We start from the raw sequence: 25,207 nt of genomic DNA, 5'->3' as shown, positions 1-25,207 counted from the left end.
TAACAATATTATTGAATCTTTTTAGAGTAACGTTAAAGATACAAACTTATTTACAATATTTTTATAAACTGTTGAGGTACAAATTCTTATTGGTTCGCATCTGAGTTTATTACTTGCATAACTTTTTTACTTATCAATAATCACTCACTATATCATCAATATACTTCTAGCATTTTTCTCATTTTAAAGGCCATTAAAATTTTATAGATCTAAAATCTAAAACAACATATACTAGCCCAAAAACATTTGTGCAACAACAAAAATCACCAATAGCAAAGCTAAAAAAAATTAAGTCTAATTAACCAATTTTACTCAAATAAATAATTGCCCTTTAAAAAGTTTTAAATAGAATAATTTTGTCTTTACCTAGCAAATGCACACATTAAAAATTATAAAAAAAAAACCTCCACGACTAAGAAGCTGCCAAACTAGAGGTCAAAGTCGCCCCCCTTAACTTAAAATCCTGGCTCCGTCCCTGGCTATACTCTTGCTGAGCCATATCAATGTAGTATTTCAGTCCATGCAACACACTTCGGTCCATTCCGGTTCACTTCAGTCTATCCGGTCTACTTTGTCCATACAGTTGGTTTTGGTTTATTTGGTCCAATCAATATATTTCGGTCTACTTAGGTCCACTTCGGTCCATTTTGATCTATCCAATCCATTTCGGTCCATTTAGATCTGCCTCGGTCCAATTTGGTCCATTTCGGCCTATTCAATTCATTTGATCCATTCTAGTCCACTTTGGTCCATTTTCTATGATTATTAGATGTAATCCTATTTTATTATAAATATAGTATATAATAATATATTTTTATTCTATTATATTATATAATATGACTTGAATAATTTGATGTTTACAACTATACATTATATTTTTTGAATATTGTTCCCATCATCTTTTATTCTATGAATCTGCCATTCTCTTTTAAAAACTGTGATTATTCTCTCTCTCTCTCTCTCTCTCTCTCTCTCTCTCTCTCTCTCTCTCTCTTGCAACTTTACTTTAAGTTGATAAATTTTTATGTTTAATATCTCTACTTTGGGTTGATACATTTTAGTGTTGTGTTTTTTGAGTTTTCCATCACAAGTCATCTCTCTCCCTCTTATAGCTTTGGTTTGATTTTTGTTTGAGTTAATCCATAGTTTGAAAATAAAAATTTGAGTTTATATCAAAAAACAATCTACATAGCTAAATATTTGAATGCGTCTATTATTTGAGTAATATCAATTGTAATTATGTGATAAGTTTTGATTAGCATAATAATTTCCATAAGTAAATGAGAAATTTGAAACTTTAAAATTTTAGTTGTATAAAAAAAATTAGTGAAATATAATGTATAAAAAAGTAGTTAGAAGAATATGGACCACCTTAAAAAAAGATAATATTAATCAAAAACACCAAAAATAATAAAATTATATATTAGAAAAAAAGAGCAAAATTACTTTCAGAAATTGTTTCATTTTTAGGGAGAACATATTATCAAGTATAAGATTTAGATAATAAATTAAATATTATACCACGTCTCAAAATAATTATATATTTTCATGCATTACATGAATTTGCGACTAGTTGTTGTTAAACGTAACCCCACAATTCTACACTCCATTTCCAACAATTATTGCACAAAACTCAAGGCGGGATGTCCCATATACGCTAAGCAAGTGTATCATTTTCTCATAATTTTTTGAATTCCTTGAACATATGAAATGTGATCTTTAGAACGTTTGCTTTTCTGCGTCTTTTAGTAAATATTCTTTCTTAAAAAAAAAAAAATTATTTTAAACCCTATAATTTAAGGGAATAGTAAATTAAACTATATAATTATAAAAGGAACAAATTAAATCTTGAGATTTTATAGAGTAACAAATTAAACCCTGAGATTTCAAAGAATAACCAACAAAACCTCAATCCATTTAGTTAGAACGACATTATATTTATAATTTAATAAAGCCTGAAATTATACCACACAAGATTCAAAAAATCAATATAAACTAAATCAAGCTATATTACAATATTTGTGCATTCCTATCCCTACAGTACTCCACCCTTAATTCGAACCAAATTACAGCTCCATAAAGCATTGCTATTGAAATACAATGTAAAATGTCATTCGACTCATCTAAGTAAGGGTGAGCTGGAGTTTTGGCCGGTTGGGCTGTGGCTCCACAACCTCCATGTGGATTCTTACTGTCTGCAGAACACTATAAGAGGCGCTACCATCCATCTTTTTAATCTTCTGCTGTTGCTCATCTACAAACCATTCTCCACCACCCTTCTCACTTCTTGCTGTCAAGTACACGGGGCCTTCTATACCATACCTGAAAAAAGAAGCGAAACAAGGGGAAACAAAATATAAAACCCAGTTTATCCTCCACATGCATATTATTAACCTCCATAAGATTATATCTCAGCAACTCTTTCACAGAGCTAATAGAATGGCAATATTAACTGCTTTTCCTAAGAAGACACATCATCTATTAGATTAATGGATTGACTGTCAAGATTACAAGAGAGAATTCATGGATTACTAGAAAGATGTAATTTTGGAGATATTAACTAGTCACGTTACACCAAAATGCCTTTTGCCTTTACATTTTTCATGTTTTCCTTTTAACTCTCTCTTTTTACTTTCAGGGAGAGGTGGAGCATGGACGTGCAAAAGCAACATAATCAAGCAAGAATGTACATAAAAGGTAAATGCTAACAGAGAGAGAATCCAGCAAGCAGTTAGAAAACATACTTGGGCACAAAAACAATAAAGCCATTGGATCTTATCTTCACTACCCTGGCCTCCGTGTCTGTGGGCCTGCATCAACAAAGACAGATTACATTTCCATGTGTGCTTGTGTAAGTGGAGAGAGAGAAAGAGAAAGAGCCCTTGGTATGTACCGTTTTTTGAAGTAGATGAGAGTATGCAGCTCCACTGAGGCCCTGCTCGCCATCTGGGCATTTCTATGTCGATAATTTAAATCTGAAGACATTTACAGGCAGCAGTGTTATTAAAACTCAACACGTGCATTGGGCCCATTTAAACACTATATAGAAGGCTTTCTAAATCTAACCATAACATTGGGAAAGCTAGAGATAAAATTAATTGAGCTGACCTCAAAAAGACTTGATAAGTTCAATATAAGGAAATGAAACATCTTTAAATTTTGAAATATGAAACATGGTATTTATAATAACCAAATTAACATTTGTTACCACAGCTCATAAGAACAGGAAGTGGTAGTACATGCATTTTATGTTCCTTCAAGCAAAAAATTGACTTTCAACCATTCATGCATAAATATATGCAAACTAGCTGCAAATAAATTATTCTTCGGTCATGCATGATTATACAGCATCCAGCAGCACAACTAATATAAAGAATGTAGCATGTTATAGTAGGCAAGAGTATTCCATACTGTCAGCGATACTAGTTAGTTGGGGTCTGTCTTGGAATATTGATGGAAGCTTGTATATCCCTAAAGATGCAGCAAGCAGCCGGTGTACAATGACGTCTGCAAGAAAAGTAAGTTCCGTACTCAATTTACAATATAAGATTCACCAACTCAGCACCACATATTAAATCTGACACTAACCTGCATATCTCCTAATGGGGGAAGTGAAATGAGTATAAAGAGGTGCTGCAAGCCCATAGTGATGATATTCTGGAGGACTGAGATCCCCACTACAGAAATAAACTGCCTAAATTTGTAATGCACGGCAAAAGAATAGATATTAGAAACACCTCTTAAAGAAATAATTCTGAATTCACTCAAATATTCAGGGGAAATTACCTGTGTCATGCATCTAGTTGCCAATATCCTGATCAGCTTATTAAAGTATGGATCATCACCCTGGCAAATAAGTAACGGAAAATTTTATTAAAAAACAGAAAACCAAGTACACTGAGGGTGAGAAACAATCAAACTCTCAAATTCAATGTTCAAACAAATTTAAAAAAAAAAATGAGGAGAAGAATGAAAAGCAACACCCCAATCTAATAAAGTAGGAAAGAAGAAGGTTTTAATATCAAGGATAGACCGTTCACATCCCTGGCAAACATATAGTTTGTTTTTTTACCTCAACAAATGTGGAGAGAGAGAGAGATTTGACCATTTCTCTTAAAACATAGTTAGAAACTTGACATGCCAACGCATTTGTATATAGTGAGTGCATAACCGATGTATGTTTAACAAATCCACGAGGTTTCAAATGGAAAAAATCCAGAGTCGGACAACATTCATAACTTAAATAAGCCAAATACAAAGACTAACCACAGCACGATCAAGTGACTCAGCCAATGCTTTTGATGATGAGACATCCAAGTTGAGGCCAACAGCAGCAGCTGTCCGCAGCAAAGGTTCAAGCATCTCCCTGGTTGGACTAGGATGGCGTCTGCACACAGAATCAATGCTTATAAGGAAACATAGGTTGGCACAGTTTGATAACAGCAATGACATTATCCTGCCACAATCACTGAAATTGGTCCCCATCTACTAGTAGCATTTAGATAAAAAAAATCTACAGGTTTAGCAAAGATGAATACATCCAATATTCTTCCAACAAATTTTAAAATGAACGGCATGTGCTACACCCACCATCATTTTTTTTTTTTTTTGACTGAAGAAGGTAGAATTTTATTAAAAAAGAGTAAAATTACAAAAGTATAAAGAAGTATAAAAAGGGCCTGAGCCATACAGGCCTACAACTGACTGGGCTCCAGAACAAGGACAAGCTAGCCAATATAAAATACTCCAAGGGCAGGAAAAGGCTGCCAAAACAAAGAAATCATATCCTCTGGTCGGCCATTAAGCATTTAAATCCTTCCTAAATTAAACACAATATCAATGTCCATTAACCTACTAAAAATATAAATCAGTAAACAGGTTGTCCATCAGTTCCTGGCCAAAACTTTTTAAATCATATTAGGCAACTTGCAAGCTTTTTCTCTATGGTAGATGAGTGATATCTTAGTGATATTCATGAGAAAACATCATGGCTAGTTGTTATTCTGTGAATTTACAGTACAAACTAAACATTAAATTCTGAATGTATCTTCTAGTCAAATGATAGACCATGACCCACACTGACAAGGTTAATAGTGAAAAGGAAAAAAGAAAGTGGGGAGGGGGGCTGCAATTTACCTTAATAGTGAACACAAAGAAAAGTGTTTAAGGATTTTATCAGCAACTGAAACATTGGCAGCAAGCATAAACTCCTCCACCATTTGGTTTGCTTCCCGAATCTGGTACATACCTGCAGAAACAACTCAACTCTATGTCTTAAGGATATCGATATTCCCAAAAAGTCCCAAGAAAAAATTCAAACAGACACCAATCAAGAAAACCATAAATCCCAGTGAATCATTAATCCACATAATGTTGCGACCTTTCCAACCACATATAGTGTATCATTAAGATTAGTGGTGAGAAAATAGAAAAAATAAAACTCCATGCTTTTAAAGCATCATTGGGCCATTGATAAATAGTACATACTTTATGGATCCAGATCGTTTATTTATAAATTGATCAAGAAAATGGGACAGGTGTCTCATTTTCATCACAAGACCCATTTACTAAATTTGGATCTATTGAAAAAGAAAACTTGACACTCAAAACAGCATACCAATATCTAGAGGGTCATGAGTTTCAGTGTCAATTTGAAATTTGACTTCAGCAGAGGCTAGAGTTAAGGCTCCTCTCTCAATACGCCTAGACCTCATTTTCTGCCAGCAAGTCAAAAGCACTCATTTCAGAGAAATCAGACAGCAAATGTAAGTCAGAGTGTTCTCACTGTTATCTCATGAACAAATGACTGATGCAGTCTCCAAAGTAGGTGTGTACCTTTGCCAAAACATTCATATTTCTCAAATCTGTTGTTAATGGATCCATCAATCGACTGCAAATAACATGAAGCAATCAAACAGTTTCAATATAAAATTGAATGACTTTTAAATAATAATAAAATTTACAAACGGAATTAAAATTGCATTTATATTCATCACAAAAATAGAACAGATGATATGTTCTGGATCTTGCCCCTGCAGGTTTTGGTTTAGCAGCAACCGACATAAGATAATAAAAACAATGAATTTCATACTACCAACAGGAAAAGGAGAAAAGAAGATACAGGTAACAAGAATGGATTGGGCCCACCACAATTTGTGGTTTGTTATTTTAAACAATTTAAGAGAGAAATTAAAGACAAGGGACTGAATGTGAGAAATACCAATTTGTCAACAGGCAGGAAAATCAATGAGGTTAATGGCCATCAACATGAAAAATAGATGATGAGGGAAAAAGTTGTTCCACAGGGAAATCAGAACAATGGGCAATTTAATCCAATGGTTATAAAGCCTCTTATGGGAGAAGTAGGAAATTTTGTGCAGGTGCAAGTAGCTTCTTATAGAAAAAAATTTACTATCATTATAATTGAAGAAGAAATATATATAGTATCATACATTTTGCTAAAGAACCAGTCTAAAAAATTAAGTTAATCTACAGCAGTCAACCAAAATTGAATAAAATAGCACCTGTCATCCATCCTTGCCTGAGCTTCAATGTAAGACAATGCTGCACAGGATTTTATCACACTTTTCGTATATCTTGTAGAAATAATATCTGCTTCAGGTGTCAATTCCTGAAATTTAAGCAAATGATTTGTGTAAGACCAAAAACAAATAGATAACTTGGACATGGTCAGCCCAATCAGCAACTCTGAGTGTGTGCATGCACATTTGCATTGAATTATATGCTTGGGTATGACTACTAATGAATGTGTCTATGCATGTCTGCAACATTGGTTTCATGCCAATGATATCTATGGAAGCAAAAAAGGAAAGTTCAACATCAGAAAGAATAAATCATGTGCATAAATAATAACTCTCTAGAAAGCATTAATATATGTAAGTATGTAGGAATGTGTATATATACATACAAGGAAAGAACAGTATCTCTCTTAAGAAATAAGTTTCTGTCCTCAAGAAGTTATTAATATTAACAAATGTGTATCCACAATATAGACACTTGAAAAACTGCATAGGTCTGTCATGGCATGTTGATAAGATGTGAAATGAAATTGCTAATTGTATTAAAAGAGTGGCTAAAGAAGTACTTAGAGAATCTAAGAAATGTGGGTGACCAGCTTAGGAGACTTGGTGATGTAATGATAGGATTCGAATTGAAGAAATTTGCATAAAGATAAGGGCGGGCCTTTTTTATTTATAAATAATGAATTTTATTAAGATCAAAAGAAAAGAGTCACCCAAATATACAAGGCATGTACAATTGGGGACAAATAACAAATTACAAATATCTATCAAATCGCTAACTGAGGATAGAGAAAAACTATGTAGTATCCAATCTAACAAAGTTTTAAAGAAATTTTTTTTTGAGATCCAACAAAGATCTCTCAGAATCCTCAAAGCTCCAGCTATTCATCTCCCTCTAGAGGCACCACATCAGACAATGGGAGGCAGCCATCCAAATAGAAACATTTTAATGTTGACCAAATCTCCCTTGCCAACAAGCTAGTAAACCAACAACAGTCTTCAGCAGCACCTAATATACCCCAAACAAGCCAAACACCATTGACCACAACTTAGAAGCCATGGGGCAATGTAGTAAAAGATGGTCAACTGTTTCCCTATTTCGTTTGGCAAAGTAGCAAAAGATAAAGGTGGGCCTATTAATGACATGAAAGAGAGCCGGTTGAAATGATTTGGTCTTGTGCTGAGGAGAGCTTTTAATAAACCACTGAGGAAGTGTGGGTTGACTCAAGTCAGGACACAAGTAGATTCACATTGAGGAAAAGAGAAAATGTGGACGAAGTCTTAAAATAATATTAGTAGAAATAATAAAAAATGACATGTTAATTAAAAAAGTGACAGCAAGTAGGATTTTAGATATGATAGAATTGCTAAAAAAAATACATGTGACCAACCCTGATTAACCTATTAAAGATCCATAGTCAATCCTAAGTTTTTGGACTAAGACTTGGTTGCTGTAGCAAATTTCATATCTACAAAAAATTTGCTCATTCTTACTTTCACTTATTAAAGAAGTGATTATTTCTTCAAAATAAAAACAAAATCAGAAATGCCATATGTTTTATCATGATCAAATAATGAAGTATCACATACCCAAATAACAGAAAAGGCTAGCCTTTCCACATCAGACCGAAGAGAACATATGTCTGCAAGATAACAATTAAAATTAATGAGCTTTAACACCCCAAAGAAATCAACCATAAGACCAAGCAATACTTTATATAGAAAAATGTATTCAACAGATACAAGGATGAAGAGGAAAAGGAAAATGGTTTACCTTCCGTTAGAGGTTTTGGAAGCATGTCAATTCGTCGCTCAACAAGGTAGACAGATGTGCCCCTTTGTGAAGCCTCATCATCAAGTGGGGAGCCAGGGTGCACAAAATTGGTTACGTCAGCAATATCTAATTGAATGTCATTAAAGATGAACATTGTTGCCTCCTATTTACGCCTTTTTTTTAACAAATACAATAGAATTTGAAACCTATGGCATATGTTCCATAGTAGTTGCTCTTTACCATCAGTTCAAGACACTAATGGGTTTATTTTTGGTCGACACGATATTTGAACCTCACTCAACAACAAAAAGACTTTACATCAAAACAGTGAAGATTCACAAGAAACTCCAGATGGACAATAATAATAATAAAATGTCAACAGGGCCTCAATTTATAAATTTGAAGGATTATAAACTTTTTTTCAAAGCTAAAATATCTAAATAAACAATACCATGTGCCAAATCCTATATCATCCAAAGGTGATGGATCAATACTTAGTACTGACATCTAACTATCGAAATCCAAAGCTTTTGAATTTCCCTTCTGTAACCCAATAATTTATCCATTAAAACATATAATATGTAAATTTTCCTTTGAATGCATCAACCTTAAAATGCAGTTAATTCATTTACATTGAAATTTTCAGCAGGTTATAGGATACGAACTCCAACTTCAAAATTTCCACTTGGAAGAGCTGTACAGTGTAGTGCATCATCAATATCTTTGCATCCTGCACAAACGAGATGGATGCAGTATGTTATTCTAATAACTAACTAAATATCTGTCCAACATCAAGAGACATCATAAGAAACAAATCAATAGTATATAAAAAGAAGAAGAAGAAGAAGATAATGATGACGATGATGACAATGACAATAAAAAAATAGAAACCAACAACGGGTCACATACCTGGGGGATCCACACTAAAGACACGCAAATCTCTCAAATCCTGCCTAATAGGATTTGCCAAATCTTCAGAAGATACTGACCATGGCAATGGTGGCAAGCATGCTAGAACTTGAGAAGAAAACGGTCTCGAGTTTATATCATTCTCTATCAAGACCACCTGCAGCATATACAAAGCTCATTGACATTTTCTTCATCTAAATTTATCAGTTAATAGGAATATCAACTGAGAATCTAGGTTGTTTGTCATCTCTCCCTCTCTCTCTCTTGCATACCTCACTTTCAGTATCTCTGTCACCTATTTCTCCTATGGTCCGTACGTAGTGGCCAGAAGGATATCGAGAAAGACGATCCCAAGAATCAACTGCCACAATAATTCTCTTGTCGAGAAGATTCCCAAGCTGCCGGGTGTGGATTCGAATCTTAGGAATTCTGCGATCTTTGGAGACAAATAAGGCATGGGCTGTACCACCACTACCTGCAGGCATAGGCATTGGCTCCAAAGATCCACAATAACTGCACAAGATCATTTAAGATTATTGCAGACATTTGAACCCATAGCCAGAAAAAAGTGAGCAAGACAACTAACAGCCTGACACTAGCCAGAGCATTAAACAAGATAAACAAATATAAATATTTAGCAAACTAGAAGAAAATAAAAGTAAATTGTGACCTACAAGAGTAACACTTTATAAGTTGATACACAAGAGGTTCACATGCATAAAGCCACAAATATGACATAGAGATATATTAGGTATAAGCGTCATGTGCACAAGGCTTAATTAGAGTTCACTATTGAATTTCTTTACACGAATGTCAGACAAGCGTGTTATAAGATAATATAAGGACAAATATTAATTCACAACTGTCATTATATCATTTAGATGCTGATAGTACAATACCATGCATTGAAGGATGGAAAATAAAATAGTAACAACAAACATACATGTAGAGAACACATAATAAGAACAGGTTATGAATTCCACAATTATATATATATATATATATATATAAAAGAGATGCCCACTATATTATTCAACAAAAAACCAGAATCTTATAAAAAAATTTTATTAAAAAAATCTATATACAGCAAGCCAATCCTGGTCTACCATAAACTTTACCAAATAAGACACTGAAACAACTTACGAATGCCAGTTCCGCTTTATAATACCAACAACACGGCCAGATGGACGAGATGAGACAGCATTTGTGCCTCCAGAAGAACCTTGCACTAGATTGGTAGTTCTAGGAGCATCATCAGCGCTACTTGGAACCAGATGAACATCTTCTTCTTCATCCTCTGCAGGTAGTGAAAAAACTATTTAAGACTGTATGTGAATGTGTGTGTGTGTGAGAGAGAGAGAGAGAGAGAGAGAGAGAGTCAAGTTTACACTCAAACAAAAGCATCGTTTAAACAAGCAAGAGAGAGAAAATCTAGTTCAGTTTCAAGTTTCAACCAGAACTTTTTCTTTCTTTCGTTCTTTTTTAAAGGCAAGCTATGCAGGCAACCTCTTTTGTCCTCTTGCAAATACAGGTTCCCATGGTAGGACAGCCGATCTGTCACACTAGATCTTTGGTGGACCATTGGTCAACACTTCCTGGGGCTTTGACTCCAATAACCTATATAGGCTCCTAAATTCCTTTGTAATAGTTTTATCCCACTTGTCCTTTTGATGTAGCTATACTTTATCTGTTCTTATTCTCTCTTTTTAAAAGATATTTACTTTGTGACCTCTCTATTCTTAGTGTTTCTTAATTCCCACAATCCCATCCCAAAATAAAAGGGAGTTATAAACTTTCAAGCCAACCCCAGTGTCACATATTCAAACCCCAACCCAGACATGCTGCTGTATAATTGTTAAGCACATGTTTTTCCATTACCTGCATAGTTCTTTCATGCTAATAATTGTTAAGCACATGTTAAATTTATTATTGCTTCATGAAATTTCCAAATCAGGTTCTCTCAAAAAGCAATACAAATAAAAATTGCATTAAGTGAATGATTTGTATTGCATATTGAGCTAACTCATGCGTGCAAAATTAGAATCAACTACTGAGCTAAAAATTTATTGCAATATGAATCCTTCTTCAGCAAATAAACAACAGCTGAACCCAGTAACAGTGTCAGGAACTCACATCGAAGGAATTTTCTTCTGATGGAGGAGTGAAGAAGAATGGATATAGAGATAGACAATAAGAAGAAAGATCCATCAAATATCCTTCACATTTAAGCAAATTTTCAACAAAAAAAAAAAAAACACAATTATACATCTAATGCACAACAATAATAATATGTTTAAACAGGTGTCCACCTTCTAAGAGGCCCAAAAGGCATGAGAACCAACATACCTTCATCTGCTATGGATAGAGACTTCTCTTCATGCCACTGGTCTTGGGGCAGAAGTTCTACTGCCACTACATCACCATCAAAAGCCCTATTCATGTTTGTACGCCCATATATAATTATTTCATCACCAATACTCTCACTCCCAACATAAGCTTCAAATGGATTATAACGGTTAACACGAAGCTTTCCTTGATGGTAAATTCCACGATGCAAACCAGAAGTAATCTCAGACATGGGCTTATGCTGAAAAGAGAACACAGATCAAGAAATTTATGAAAACCATATCTTTGTTTCATGTAACTTATAACTAACCAAACCCAAAAGCTATGAAGATAGACAAACTCAATAACAAACCTCCGTATAAATAACTTTCCTCTTTGACGGTCTCAAATCTTCAACTTCTTCCATTTCGACATCTTCTGATGAAGGTTGCACTACCAGGTCAAGCAAATCAGGTCGATCCAATGATTTCACATATGATTCAACTGAAAACAATACAACAATTCACAAGTAAGCTTTGTACACAAAGTAATTCTAATAAATAATCATGAGGATGAGGATAAGGATGTTGATAAGCCATGTCTAAATCATGCAGATATCAGGCCCAGTGATTAGATGCCAGAACTACAGCAAAGGATATCTTACTTGTCTCTGCAGAAATGCCCTCTGCAATAGCTTTCCTTTTATTCTCCTTATCATTAGTTATAAGTAAAACGCGAGCTGCACCACCAAGATGACTCTGATACCACTGAGCAGCCACCCGTATTGCTGAATCAAGACTTATAGATGTCAAAACTTGGAAATTTGAAAATGCAATCCATGAGATATGCCAAATATCATAGCTACCAAGCAATGATTATCACACACTTGAAATGCGTGCATGAATAAAATTTAGGATTTAATTATTGTTGGAGACGAAGGAGGGAAGGTGGGGTGAAAGGAAAGTATTTGAAATTAGCAGTCATTTACAAAAGGGACAAGAGGGGAGCGCAAGGGGAAGGGACTAATGGTTAAAAAAGTTTATGCACTTCATACCAATTGCCAAATTATTGTAATAAGGTTTATGCACTAGTTTTTTCCTATGAACTAAAATTTTAAGCATCAACTGACTTCTATGAAATGGGAAACGATAATTTTGTTGTTGAAAACCTCATGAGTCTTCTTTCATGAAGACTAGAGACAAAGAGCAACATAACGATAGAAGGTGTACAAACGCAGCAGAGCATATGACAAATTGACAACAAAGAGCTAACAAACCTCTATCATTTCGATCGTTTTTACTTTCTTTAGCCATTTCCTTGACAAAAGTGTCCCTGCAAGGAAACAAAAGCAAAAAAAATGTCAAGAAATGTATAAAACCCCCATTAGTAATGACAACAGTATAGCCAACTAAGATAAGCACACATATTAGTAACAATGCATAATACAGTAAGTCAAACAAAATTTTCACAACAGTGAAGGTGACAGATTGTGATTGGTGTACAATAAAAGCAGTGTTAGTGTAAAATCGACAGAGTAGTGAAATCGTTTGTGTTTCTTGTAGCATTGCTGGCATGAATACAGGCAATATGGTTTTAATTAGACATAGTAGTAGCAGAAACAAGAAATTAAAGAGAAAGCAATAAAAATACATACTTATGGTGTTCATTAGCAAAGACGAAAAATCTCCTTAAGGAATTACTGCAGAGAGCTCTAACTCTATTGTAGACACCCATGTTCTTGTTCTTAACCTCGTCCAGCACCACCGACAGCATGACCACATCGTCAATCGCCGGGTTCTCAAGCAAATCAATCTGCAAAAAAAGCGTTGCGTTGCGTTGCGCTGAGATTGATTGAATAAAAAACACACAGAGAGAGAGAAGGGAAGTGGAAACAAATAAAAGACCTGGTTGAGAACGACATTGGTGTCGAGAATGAGAATGGTGGAAGCAGAAGGACTCAAGCGAGCAGCTGAGGAATCGCAGAGTTTGCAAATAGGAGCTCCACAGTATATATCGTCTCTCAGATAGTGCTCTCTTACTTGCTGCGCCAAACAAACAAACAAACAAACAATTATGGTTTAAGGAAAAATGGAAAGAGAGCGAGAGAGAGAGAGCGAGAGAGAGAAAGAGAGAGAAACCTTGTTAACTTTGCCGCCTCTGGTTTTCTTGACGAAGGTCTTGCTGTGCAACATGTTTCTGTGTGGTGTTGAGTTCGAAGAGTTTCTTTCTTTGATTCCTCCAAATCTCAAATCCTATGCTGCTGCCTTTGTTTTGTTGCCGTTGTGTTGTAATTACTTCTTCTTGTCTGCGCAGTGCTCTCTTTGCTTTTGCTACTCGGGGAGTCGGGACTTTTATTTTTATTTCTTTTTTTCCCTTTTTCACACACTATCCCTAGCCCAGCCCGTACTTGTCTATTCTTTATTTCTTTTTCTCTCACTCTCCTCAATTTTTTTTTTTTTTACCTTTTTATATTTCATAATTACAATAATAAGGAAAAAAAAGGTTTACATTACAAGCAAAAATAGCATGCAATCAAAAACCCTTTCAGTTTGTTTGCCTTGAAATAGAAAGGATATATTTTATGGTCTAAATTAAGTTTACTTTGAATTTTAAGGTTTTAGTTTATTCTACATTGATTAAGATTTTATTCCATTGAATAATAAATTATGACTATTTGTAAATATGATATAACTGTATGTTCATCCTTAACTACCATATCATTTCCATGAAATCGACTCCCTGTATTCCTCAATTTCAAAAGAAAATTAAAGGACCTTTGATGTAACAATCAACCTCCTATATATACCTAACCAGTGTGTGTGACCTTCTTGTCCTCTCTTTGAGACAATAGAAGCTGCAAACCAATGCTTTAATGTTGCTTTTCTAATGAGACTTGACAACTTTCATTTAAAGGGGCCTAGGCCTCTCTTTTTCTTTTCTTTTTTCCCTTTTTTTTTTTTTTACAATAAGAAATATAAAGATTTGAACCATAATTATCCTAGTAAAATAGTCAGTTATGCCACTAAGAGACAAGGCTCTCAACCCTACTTATCATTTTATTTCTACTTTTTCAATCCATATTGTGATGGGATTTGGAAGCGAATTTTCAGTCCATGTGATATGCTTTGGAAGTGGATTAGGTCCGTTCTTCTATTCATTTCTTGTTCTGAAAGCCTCTGATTGTCGGATTTAATTTTCAAGGCTTTTCTTTCCCTTACATTCTCAGAAATGTACAGCCGCTTGAATACCAGGTCGATGAACTTCATTTTTGGATGTGCCAGCTCCCAGTTAACTTTTGACCCCCTCTGTTCTCAAACTTCTCACAGACTTGATTGTCAATTACAAGTTTGGACTGGTATTAAAACGCTACAAGACTAGGACATCACCAGCTGATGCTAGCACCCATTCAACTACTGATGTACAACAATTTCCCTCATAATGTCAACAGCTGTAGCTCAAAATATAGAACATGACTGGAGTTGTTAAATTCCATAACGAATTGGGAAGCCAGGCACATGTAAACAACATGGCGCTCACAATCTGTTGTGTGACCTCAGAAGAAATCTGATCATAAATGCTAAAAAAGTACATGATGGAGATCCAATGCATCACAATGAAATAAGTTATCCCCTCTACTGTGTTTTTCTTCTATTACAATCAATACAGAAACAATAACGAATAACTACCTCAAAATTTATCAAACATGGACTTTTCAACTTCTTCAATTAATTTTACAATGCTTTGCAATAGAAGAAAAAAGAGGAAGTCAGATCACAATTATATAGCCCAAAATTGTAATGGCAAAACCATCCTGTCAGCTGAGCAGCACACCTTTAAGGTGAACCGAGCAACAATCTTTCATATTTAGAAGCCTGCTCTTCTGTTTAGTATGAGCAAAGGCAGATTTTGTTTCCATCTCTTCCAGCAAAAAGAGTCAAAAAGACAAAAAGTATTTTGACATCACAAAGACTCTGGACTTGTTGAGGGTCTAATTCTTGCAGGCATTCCTCTAGGTTCTTCTAATCCATTTGAAATCCAATAACTCAATGGATTCCGGGGTGTGATAGACATTTTGCTCACATCAAGATCAAGCTCTTCCTCAACAACATCTTCATCACTAATACATTCATCATCATCATATGGAGGTCTGACCATTGACCAATACACAAAGTGTGGCCGAATGAACCTTTAGATAATGAAGAAACCAAATAATGTCAGTAAGTCATTCAAAATATGTATAAAAATAAATGTTAAATTTCTTGCAACAAAAAAAGTTGGACAAAGTTTTCCTCCAATTTGGAGAAATATCCTCCAACCCATGTGGCAATTCATTAAACCATCCACGTAAACTAAATCAAACATCTCATTAAATTATTTAAACAAGTAATATGACCAATTAAATAGGTCATGTGACTAAAAATACACAGATAGTTTTATGAATTGTAACATAGCGAGGTTGGGGAATTTTTCTCCAACCCGGTTTGGAGGTAAACTCCATCCAAAAAGGTTATCCTTTTTATCTTATGTAAAACTTTTATTGGTAAAATGTGGAGAGCCCATCAAACAAAGTTGGTCACCAGTATCTAGCATCCTTACAAAATGAGCTTCATAAACATGGCAAAAGTTTTATTCTCACCCTGAGAACACCAATCAGAATGTGCTTAGTGTTATATTTTCCATCATTTCATGGTATTTTTTAAATGGGCTACAAAACATACCCAAACCAATTTTTCAGGGGAGAGAAAGGGTGGTTGGAGTATAGCGTGCTTTTCTCACAGGCTATAACAGCCTCCCTATGTAATGTCAGAAATTGCAATATTAATTCTGTTTCATTTTGAAATTAATCTTTTATCCAAAATCTAAAATGCCAACCTGTCACTTTTTTTCAGCAAACATGGGTCAAATGGGAAGAACATATCAAGCCTTTCCATCCCACCAAAAGCTCTAGAATGTTCTGACTCCAGCAAGTCATTAAAATTGAATTCCTCGGATGAGGTAAATAGCTGAGCTGCTTCCGCTTGTCTGCAAAATTCCTCTACAACGGAAGGCAGACATACCTGTCATAAAATGATAACAGAAGTAAGATAATGTACAATCTGACAATGTTTAGATTGCCTTACACAATCCAGTAACATTGAAAAATTAAAATAAATTGGAAAAAAAAATAATAATAAAGGACTAAAACAGGTACATAATCATAATTTTATTTATCATTTTTTGATAACATAGGGAACCTTTCTAAAGAAAAGCCCTTTGGACTCTCCTCTAGCTAATAAAATCTACGGACAACTGACCCCACCTGCCAGAATCTGTTCTCGGGTAATCCAAGGGCATTCACCCTTGACAAGCTTGGCAGTTTATGCTCATGCCCAGGAGCACAAGGTACATATCATAATAAAATATAAACTCTTCTTAATGTCAAAGAAAAACAGATACTTTCACATATCAAAATTGTAACATATACACTGAGTACTCCTTTTAAGAGTTTTTGGCTGTCCCCCAAGACAGCTCCTCACCTTCAATGGGCTCAATTTATGCTTCAAGATTTGCTCTATAAGGAGAAGATGCGGCTTGAACCAAGCAACATCAATCATTGATTTCATTCGGAAGCAAAGAACATACATGATGGCCTGTGTACAGACAAATAACCATCAGTTTGCAATTTATCAAGGCAGTAAATAACCTCCCTGTAGAATTGAGTTTAATTGCCCAACAGATATTATTGTATAAATAAGGAGCATAGGCACAGGGATCACATAATGCTATTCATAAAGAAACAAGTACATCTTAGGTTATCCACAGAAAACATTTCATCAGTTTAGAATGGGTTTGTCCAACCCACTTCAACTAAATTGTTTGTATAAAAAATAGACTATTAAAAAGGGATTTTGTTAATTTGTATTGTAGGAAATTAAATGTTCTCAGCAACATATTACACAGCCAACAAACCATTCATTATAGGCCATTTTCTTAATTTCCAGAAGTTATCAAATGTAACAAGTAATGTCTGTGTGCACGCGCATGTGCAAAATGAATAAACCAGTATTTCAGAAGGCAACTATGCTTGATAACGTTACTCTCTATGTACATTTTCTTACCAACGTAAGGTACAAAAATCAAAGCTTCTAGCCCCAGTTATTGCTAAAGCATAATATACCTGGCATCCAGAGTAGAAAAGTCTATGGGATGTTGGGTTCATTTCACCACCTTTTCTGTTGCAATATTCAAAACACCAATCCACCAACCTGAGAACTCATAAACAAAAGAAAAGCAAATTAACCATTAGTCGCTGTAACAAAATATAAATTGCATTCTAAGAAAATATAATGCTTAAAAACCTTTTCAAGATGCTAGCAACCAAAGGAGCTGACAGAAAATTCCCACGAGACAAATAACTTGCCAGATAAGCAACAGCACTCATCCTGCAGAGAAGTAGAAAAAAAAAATTAGCACCATAGATAATGCTCCAAAAAATAATTAAAATTATATTGCAGAACTTTCAAGTCACTAACTATAAATTCAGACCAGACTAGATATGGGGGAACTGGAGGTGCAAGAACTTAGATGGGATGGTGAAAGAAAATGAATTATTCCAACTATTGCATGCACTTCAACTATACAAAGACAAAATGACTTCAAACCAGGTAGTTACACCTCCTCCCAACCATTGACCTCCCCCACCCCCACCCCTGGGCACCCCCCAAAATAAGAATTATGAGATACCATGTGAGACAGAAAATCAGGAATATGCAACAAAATAATTTAACACCATGTGGTTTGGTTAAATGTGCCTGGAAAGCACATGAATAAGGGGCAAGACCAACATGCCCCAGACCAAACTTTCAGCTTAATAACCATAATAGGTACTTCACACAATTTGTGGTTCCTTAACAAAGTCCCAAAACCAAATACCTAGAGTTGTTACCATACCAACGCAAAGTGGACAGAATGTACAGAACCAAAAAATAATTATATAACCAATAGTACAAAACACAATAATTTGAAAAAGAATACTTTGGATCAACTTGGAAGTTCTTCAAAGACCACATTTCCTAAAAACCAATGCAAAAAATAATTGTTCCCTAAAACAAAAAGTTTGACACTGAAAAATAAATTCTTTTAATTCACAGCAAGGTCATTACCGGAAAGATAGAGGGTAGTCTTCACAAGAAAAAATATCTGCCAGTAACACGGCAAATCTCACACCACAGTTTTCTGGATCTAGAGCACAGGCATAGAACATCACAAACTGCATTACAGAAAAATAAAAGCAATGCATTTTAATGCTGGCAATTACCAAAAAACCACTAAGTATTTAATATTAAAAATTATGTGAGAAAACACATAAATTTGATGAAATATCTATACCTGAGCAAATTTTGACTTGTATGCTGTCAGAACTGTAATCCGGAATGAGTCTAAAAGAGGTTCAAAGACCTGATCACCACATTTCAATAATATAATAAAATTGGACATTAGCCACAGAGAGTGGTTCAACAGCATTAAAAAATTGAGCATCCAAAAGTACCTCAGTCAAACGGCCACTGACTTCGCATGATTTGAGATGCTCAAAAGTTAGCACCATCAGGCTATCTAATTTTTCAGCAGTTGAGTTTCCTCCCAAACTCTTCCGACTTAATTCTCTTGGAAACTGTAAGAGTATATCCTAGATTACTTTAAATATCAGGCTAATCAATCTCAATATGTAAACAAAAGTGTTTCTAAACAGTATAATATACCAAAGGTTAAAAATTAGGCAGGAACCAATACACTTTTCTCATATGTATTTTTGCCACTAATGCATTCATTATTAGTGGTTATCACGTGTTCAGATAATTCAGGACTGGGACAAAAAGGAAGGACAAAGAATAAACCAACATGAATTTCAATGAATCAATGGAATGTAAGACCATAGATTTGAAAAATGATCCAATCTTAGACACAATCAAAGCCAGTGAGTAATTTCCAACAATCTGCTACCATTTCTTCATTCAGAAGATTATACGACAAAACAAGATATACGGCAGTTTTGAAATAGTATACCATACCTCAGTGCCATCTTCCTCATCATAATCTGCAAATTCATCCATATCTTCAATCTCCATCTGAAATATTCCTTTACTAGAGTCGTCATGTAAAATGCCATCCCATCCAATATCCACCTATAAGAAGTTAATACATGATTATATATAGATACGGTGACATTTTTTGCAACTTGTTAGGGAAATTCAATCTACTTACATCCAAATCTATGAGAGTATCCATCAATGCCATAAGCATAGTGCTACTAACAAATTCTCCAATTGCACCACTCTCCAGCTTTAACATGTTCTCTGCATATACGACCACCATCTACAAGAACAGTGAGAATAATTTCAGATCTAATGATCCACAGCAGTAATATTCCAATCAATATTAGCAAAAACTTTAAGGCAGCAAAACACAGTTTAAACATACTTTATAGGAAACTGAAATCATGAACATGATAATAAAAAATTATGAGAAACAAGCCAATGAGCTATAGCTCTGCTCCTCCCATATTAATGGAATGGAGGGTGACGTCTTGGGTTCAAGACCCACTAGGTGCATGTGTAACTACTTACTGATAATAAAATAAAATAAAATAGAATAATAGGAAGGAACAACCAAATTTTAGTTAGGGAAAAATGGCGAACCATGGATGTCGTCATATACAAGTACACAACATTGTTCCAGAACAATACAATCATCAATTTTCTATTCAATGGATAAACAACCAAAATTCTGAAACTGGAAAGAGTTTGTTTCAGAGCTTGCAAAGGCAAGCTCAGTGGTGCTCACCTAGGCACTTGCCTCCGAAGCCTTGAGGCAATGCCCAAGCCTTAATGAGACACAATGTTGGTAAAAGCGAGCTCTAAGCATGCAACAAAGCTTTATACTTGAAGTGCTTCAAGTAGCTAAAGTGAAGCATATTGCGCCTTTTCTAAGAAGCACAAAGTCGCACTTTTTGCATCTTTTATTTGTTGTCTAAAAAAGATGTATAACTTATTGGACTTTCAATTTTTTATACCAATCTTATTGTGTTATACAACACATCAGCCAAATTCTCATTACTTATCAACACAATAAGTTCTAAAATAAGAGAGAAAGAAATGAAAGGGTGGGCAACAGGTTCAAGCTCCAGTTCACAACATACTCCAAATGAGCAAGAGTTTAATTTAGATGAAGTAGATGAGGAAGATTATAAGGGTTACAAATCATGCAATGACAATGATGATGGTTCTATGCATAATGAGAATGATGATTATATAATTTAGGGTTGCATTACATTGCCTATGTTAGGCATAGAATTCACTACTTACAATTCTAGTGCTTTTGGCTTTTGGCTTTTGGGTAAATTTTAATTCAACCATGCATTTCATTTCAATCATGGCTATCAAATATCGGGGTTGTGTGTATTTTGAAAAGAACAAGAGTATTGTATAAAATGCTATATGATTACTTGATTACCAGATTGTTATAATGTACATTTTTATTTTTACTAAATAGAAAGTTTAAGAATTGATCTAGCCTATGCAGGATTTGAACCTACAACCTCTTTGCAATTGCACAAGACTAACCATTTGAGATAATGGGCTAAAGATATTACTAATTTCATTTTTTTTTAATTATATTTTATAAATCTTTCAACTAAAAGATATTATACATTAGTTTTGGAAAACGTGTTATTTACTTCAATCAAGTGCATTCTTAAGCTTTGCACCCTGGCTGCTGCAAAGGCCTTTGTACTTAAGTGCACCTCAGCTCTTGGAATACATATTATGAACTCAACTTCCATGTTGTGGATAAAAATTAGATCCATAACATGGAAGTTCAGTTCATAATATGTATACTAAATGTGTTGAGAACCTAGTGCCTTACTTCACTCAGGCGAGTGCTTTTTGACTTTCAAACCTCACGCAATACAAAACTCGGTGCCTTGAGATCACCTTCAGCCTATAACAACATTGGTTCATTATAAGCAATTGCTAAAATTTAAAAGCTAAAACTTTAGAACAACAATCATACGCATGAAAGATGACATGCAAACTAAAACCATCAAATTTCCATGGGGGCAATCAAGAGGTGCACCACGTAACAATTAAATTCCATATAACAATTAAAAACTCACACGTAAGAAGTAAGACCCAATAACTTACAACAAATTTTTGCAAAAGACTAGGCTAAAGTACACCTTTGGCCCTTAAAGTTAGGGATTGTTCTCATTTTGGCCCTTAACATTTCAAAATCTTCATCTTGGCCCTTTGTGCTTGATTTGGTTTTCTGCTTGGAATTTCAAAATCTTCATCTTGGCCCTTCGTGCTTGATTTGGTTTTCTGCTTGGCCAAGCAAAAAAAACAAATCAAACATGAAGAACCAAAATGAAAATTTTGAAAACATAAAGGGCCAAAATGAAAACAACTAAACTTTAAGGGACAAAAGTGTACTTTTGTCAAAAAAAAACCTATATCATGTTTGCATTCAAAGTTCATATTGTGAAGTGCTTATTGAACTCACGGGTTCCTTCTCATAGATTGGCATTTTCCGAGAAATAATTGGACATAGCTTTGAAGGAGCAAGAGGCACCAAATCAGAGATGTGTTTCAGAGCTAAATGCACACGAGAAAGAACTTGGTCTTTTTTGGCAATACCACGTGGCTGCTTCAGTATATCTAAGAAAGAGAAAGGTGGTGTGAAACTGCTCACAAGCATTTCCAAACATGAATCAACATATTTTCCATTCGAAGAAGCCTGCAGTATGGTAAGGTTAAAATCAATCATAGAAGGTTCACCATACTTTCTTCAGAGGAAAAAAAAGTCATCAAGAATAGCAATATAAGTGATGCCCAAAACCCACATACCAAGGATATTATCAGTCCAAGCAAAGCATCCATAACATCAGGTCCATAGTTCCACATGTTCATGTCAAAAATCTGAAGAACACTTGCCATAAAAAAATTTTAAAATTCAACAAAACATAACAGCATCAATAAGCACACAAATCCAAGTATCATCTACTCACCGAAGAAAGAAGAGCTTCATGAAGAGAAATATCTATATAAGAAACTGCTCCAGATAGGGCCTTTAAACTTGTCTGCAGGGATATATAAAGAAGAATTCATGATTCAGAAGAATGAATTAAGAGGTGAATAAATAAAAAAACTAAATCTTTGGGGGAAAAAAATTAAATAAAAGCATATCTAAATACAGGTAAAGGGCCTACCACAAGCAGTGCCACCTCATCAGGGGCAAGTCCTTTTGTATGGTGCATTACCCCAACAAGCTGATTATAACTGTCACAATCACCCTGTTGCAAGTAGAACACATTGTTAAAATATAAGATTAAAATTAAACACTTGACAATAAACTTCGTTCAGCAAGCGAATAATTAAACCAATAATTTCACTATCAATATATTATATTTACCAAGCCAAAACATGAAAGAAGGCAAGTCAATTGTAGAAAATCAATTCTAATCCTGCTAGTTAGAAAAATTTGCTAATCTATATTTCAAAGAGCTGCCCTAAACTATGGTGCCAAGTAGAGATTGAGCATAGACAACATGATTTTGAATGATACATTTACAAAAACAGCTGATGAAAGGACAGCAAGGAAGTCAAACCAAAATATCAGAGAAAAGAATAATCACAAGAACGTTAAAACCCTGCATAAACTATCATGATTATGAGGCCCATCAAATAAATTCCCATTACCATACTTTCGTAATTATATATAATTAAAGCTGATGAAAACACGGTGACTACTAATCGATCGTATTAAATTTGAAAGAAAGAAAAAGTGTGAAAATCACAAAGAAAGCAATTGCTTACCAATGAGACAGAATTGAGAGCGTCCCTAACATGGTAGACTAACTCTGAATCACTGAAATGATTAAAATCATCATCCTCCATTTCATTAAATGTCTGCGCCTTGACGTTGTAACCAAATTCTTCGGCTCCCATGACCCTACTGATCGTCGCTGTCGTTTCAGCAGGGCCTAGGAATGCCAACTTCTAATGATAATTAATTAATTTATACCTGCAAAATGGATAAATACGGAAAAGGTGAACCTCAAAAACGGTCTTGGTAGACTCTTTGTAAGTATTATCATTAGATGAACATGCCAAATGTGAGAAAAACACGACTCATAAAATGTATGTCAACATACATATGGAATGTAACTAATATTTTTATTTTTTCAAAGACATTGCCTACATAGCTATTTCTTATGAATCCTAATTTTTAAAGCTAGTAAACCAAAAGGGGTAGTGTATAATTGCATGATAATTGATAAGGAGAAAATATATGAACCGCAACAGCAATAATAGCTTAAACAGTAATACAAATTATAACTGGAAAAAAAAAAAAAAAAAAAAAAAGAACGAAAATCATAGCAAATTGAAAAAAGAGTGATACAAAACCTGAACCAAGGATGTCCTTGAAATCATCGGCGGAAAAGGGTTGTGTTGAGTGCCAAAAAGACCGACAAGTACGCAAGCAGCGACAACCTTAATCTCTGCGAAATCAAAGGAAAAACAATCTCGGGAAATAAATATGAAACTTATATATATTATTCTTGTAGTTTGATCGGAGAGGGTGATGTGGTTTTTTTTAAGGTGATGTAGCTTGTGAGAGGGAGCGCCTAGGGTTTACAGAAGAGGAACGAGCAGGCAAGCAATACAATATAGGAGGTGGCTAGGGTTTACACACTGCTTGTATTGTACCTAAGCTTTCTTTCCTTTTTGTCGTGGCTGATAATGACATGGAGGGAGAGAAGGTGCCTTTTGATTTGACTTTTGTTGACCTTGGGAAGTTGTGATTAGTGATTATTTATTATTTTAATGATTACTTCTCTCTTTTCTTTTCTTTTTTCTCAGCCAATGACACTTGTACCTAGTTTTGAACTGGCTTTCTTTTCTTTTCTTTTCTTTTTCTTTTTACGTGTGCTTTTTTTTTTTCTGATTTTCTACCATAATAATCGTATTTTAGGGTCTATTTAAATACTGTTTATTTGTTAAAAATTAAAAATTTATTATTAAAAATACTATAGTAAAATAATTTTTAAATATAAATAGTGTCATGTAGAATATATAATGTCCGTTGAAATATGAACTTTGCTGTGTCTGCATATTTGCCGTGTAACCCATCTTTCAAACGCCAACCGTAGAGCGCCAGTTGAAACATGCAATCTAAACTCATTCTTATACTACACCTGCTACATAGGGCGTTTGGACAAAATACTTTCTCCTATTTGTGTCAAAAGGAAACAATCAAATTTGACACATTTGAAATGGTAAGATCAAAAAAGCAATGCCCTACAATAGTATCATTATTAGTTGATGCAAAGCAAAATAGGGTTCATCAGGCTATCCAATATAAACTACAATTTGACAACCAAGACTCTAATTTAAACAATGTTGAAGTTTGGCTGCAAATGAGCTTGAAGTTATTTTTTCTAACCTATTATGGGAATTATAAGACCATTAATATGTATTATTTAAACAAGTCTATAACCTATTAAAAAAAGTCATATTCTTTTATATTGTTGATAATATTATAAATATTATATCGTTATTCAATGTTGAAGTTTGGCTCCAATCGAGCTAGAAATTATTTTTTCTAACCTATTATGGGAATT

General features: G+C 34.4%; 2 protein-coding genes across 3 annotated transcripts; both read right to left on the bottom strand.

Moving 5' to 3' along the window:
* Nucleotides 1-1,916: 1,916 nt before the first annotated feature.
* On the bottom strand, nucleotides 1,917-13,932 carry LOC142625998 (exosome complex exonuclease RRP44 homolog A). Its single transcript, XM_075799756.1, has 24 exons — nucleotides 13,689-13,932; nucleotides 13,455-13,592; nucleotides 13,205-13,362; nucleotides 12,827-12,882; nucleotides 12,215-12,337; nucleotides 11,924-12,054; nucleotides 11,572-11,812; nucleotides 10,369-10,522; nucleotides 9,498-9,738; nucleotides 9,226-9,382; nucleotides 8,978-9,046; nucleotides 8,317-8,442; nucleotides 8,133-8,185; nucleotides 6,525-6,631; nucleotides 5,836-5,890; nucleotides 5,618-5,717; nucleotides 5,137-5,248; nucleotides 4,267-4,387; nucleotides 3,787-3,846; nucleotides 3,589-3,694; nucleotides 3,412-3,507; nucleotides 2,894-2,975; nucleotides 2,745-2,810; nucleotides 1,917-2,322 (listed from the first exon to the last, which is right to left on the bottom strand). Exons 1-24 carry the CDS (start codon nucleotides 13,740-13,742, stop codon nucleotides 2,124-2,126), a joined length of 2,805 nt encoding a protein of 934 aa, XP_075655871.1. The 5' UTR covers nucleotides 13,743-13,932; the 3' UTR covers nucleotides 1,917-2,123.
* Nucleotides 13,933-15,091: 1,159 nt separating this feature from the next.
* Nucleotides 15,092-24,317, bottom strand: LOC142625575 (uncharacterized). Of its 2 annotated transcripts, none has more exons than XM_075799211.1 (16): nucleotides 23,991-24,317; nucleotides 23,400-23,607; nucleotides 22,793-22,876; nucleotides 22,592-22,663; nucleotides 22,431-22,502; nucleotides 22,087-22,320; nucleotides 19,792-19,902; nucleotides 19,599-19,712; nucleotides 19,079-19,216; nucleotides 18,919-18,987; nucleotides 18,693-18,799; nucleotides 17,889-17,972; nucleotides 17,708-17,795; nucleotides 17,067-17,180; nucleotides 16,423-16,607; nucleotides 15,092-15,736 (listed from the first exon to the last, which is right to left on the bottom strand). In XM_075799211.1, exons 2-16 carry the CDS (start codon nucleotides 23,529-23,531, stop codon nucleotides 15,511-15,513), a joined length of 1,830 nt encoding a protein of 609 aa, XP_075655326.1. In that variant the 5' UTR covers nucleotides 23,532-23,607; nucleotides 23,991-24,317; the 3' UTR covers nucleotides 15,092-15,510. The 2 variants fall into 2 exon arrangements, with proteins under 2 accessions (XP_075655326.1, XP_075655327.1); XM_075799212.1 differs by having other exon boundaries at nucleotides 19,079-19,201.
* Nucleotides 24,318-25,207: the final 890 nt, after the last annotated feature.

Source organism: Castanea sativa, chromosome 2 (assembly GCF_040712315.1).
Source record: "Castanea sativa cultivar Marrone di Chiusa Pesio chromosome 2, ASM4071231v1".
In the NCBI taxonomy this organism is placed as follows: Eukaryota; Viridiplantae; Streptophyta; class Magnoliopsida; order Fagales; family Fagaceae; genus Castanea; species Castanea sativa.
Note: the sequence above shows the minus strand (reverse complement) of the source record. Positions and strands in the feature narration are given on the sequence as shown.

Coding starts and splice junctions, on each gene's coding strand:
- LOC142625998 (XM_075799756.1), bottom strand. CDS start 13,742: ATGTTGCACAGCAAGACCTTCGTCAAGAAAACCAGAGGCGGCAAAGTT. Junction 8,186..8,316: donor TCCAAAACCTCTAACGGAAG/GTAAACCATTTT, acceptor GTTATCTTGCAG/ACATATGTTCTCTTCGGTCT. Junction 5,718..5,835: donor ATATGAATGTTTTGGCAAAG/GTACACACCTAC, acceptor ACTTGCTGGCAG/AAAATGAGGTCTAGGCGTAT.
- LOC142625575 (XM_075799211.1), bottom strand. CDS start 23,531: ATGGGAGCCGAAGAATTTGGTTACAACGTCAAGGCGCAGACATTTAAT. Junction 22,321..22,430: donor TTGGACTGATAATATCCTTG/GTATGTGGGTTT, acceptor ACCATACTGCAG/GCTTCTTCGAATGGAAAATA. Junction 18,800..18,918: donor ACAAGTCAAAATTTGCTCAG/GTATAGATATTT, acceptor TCTGTAATGCAG/TTTGTGATGTTCTATGCCTG.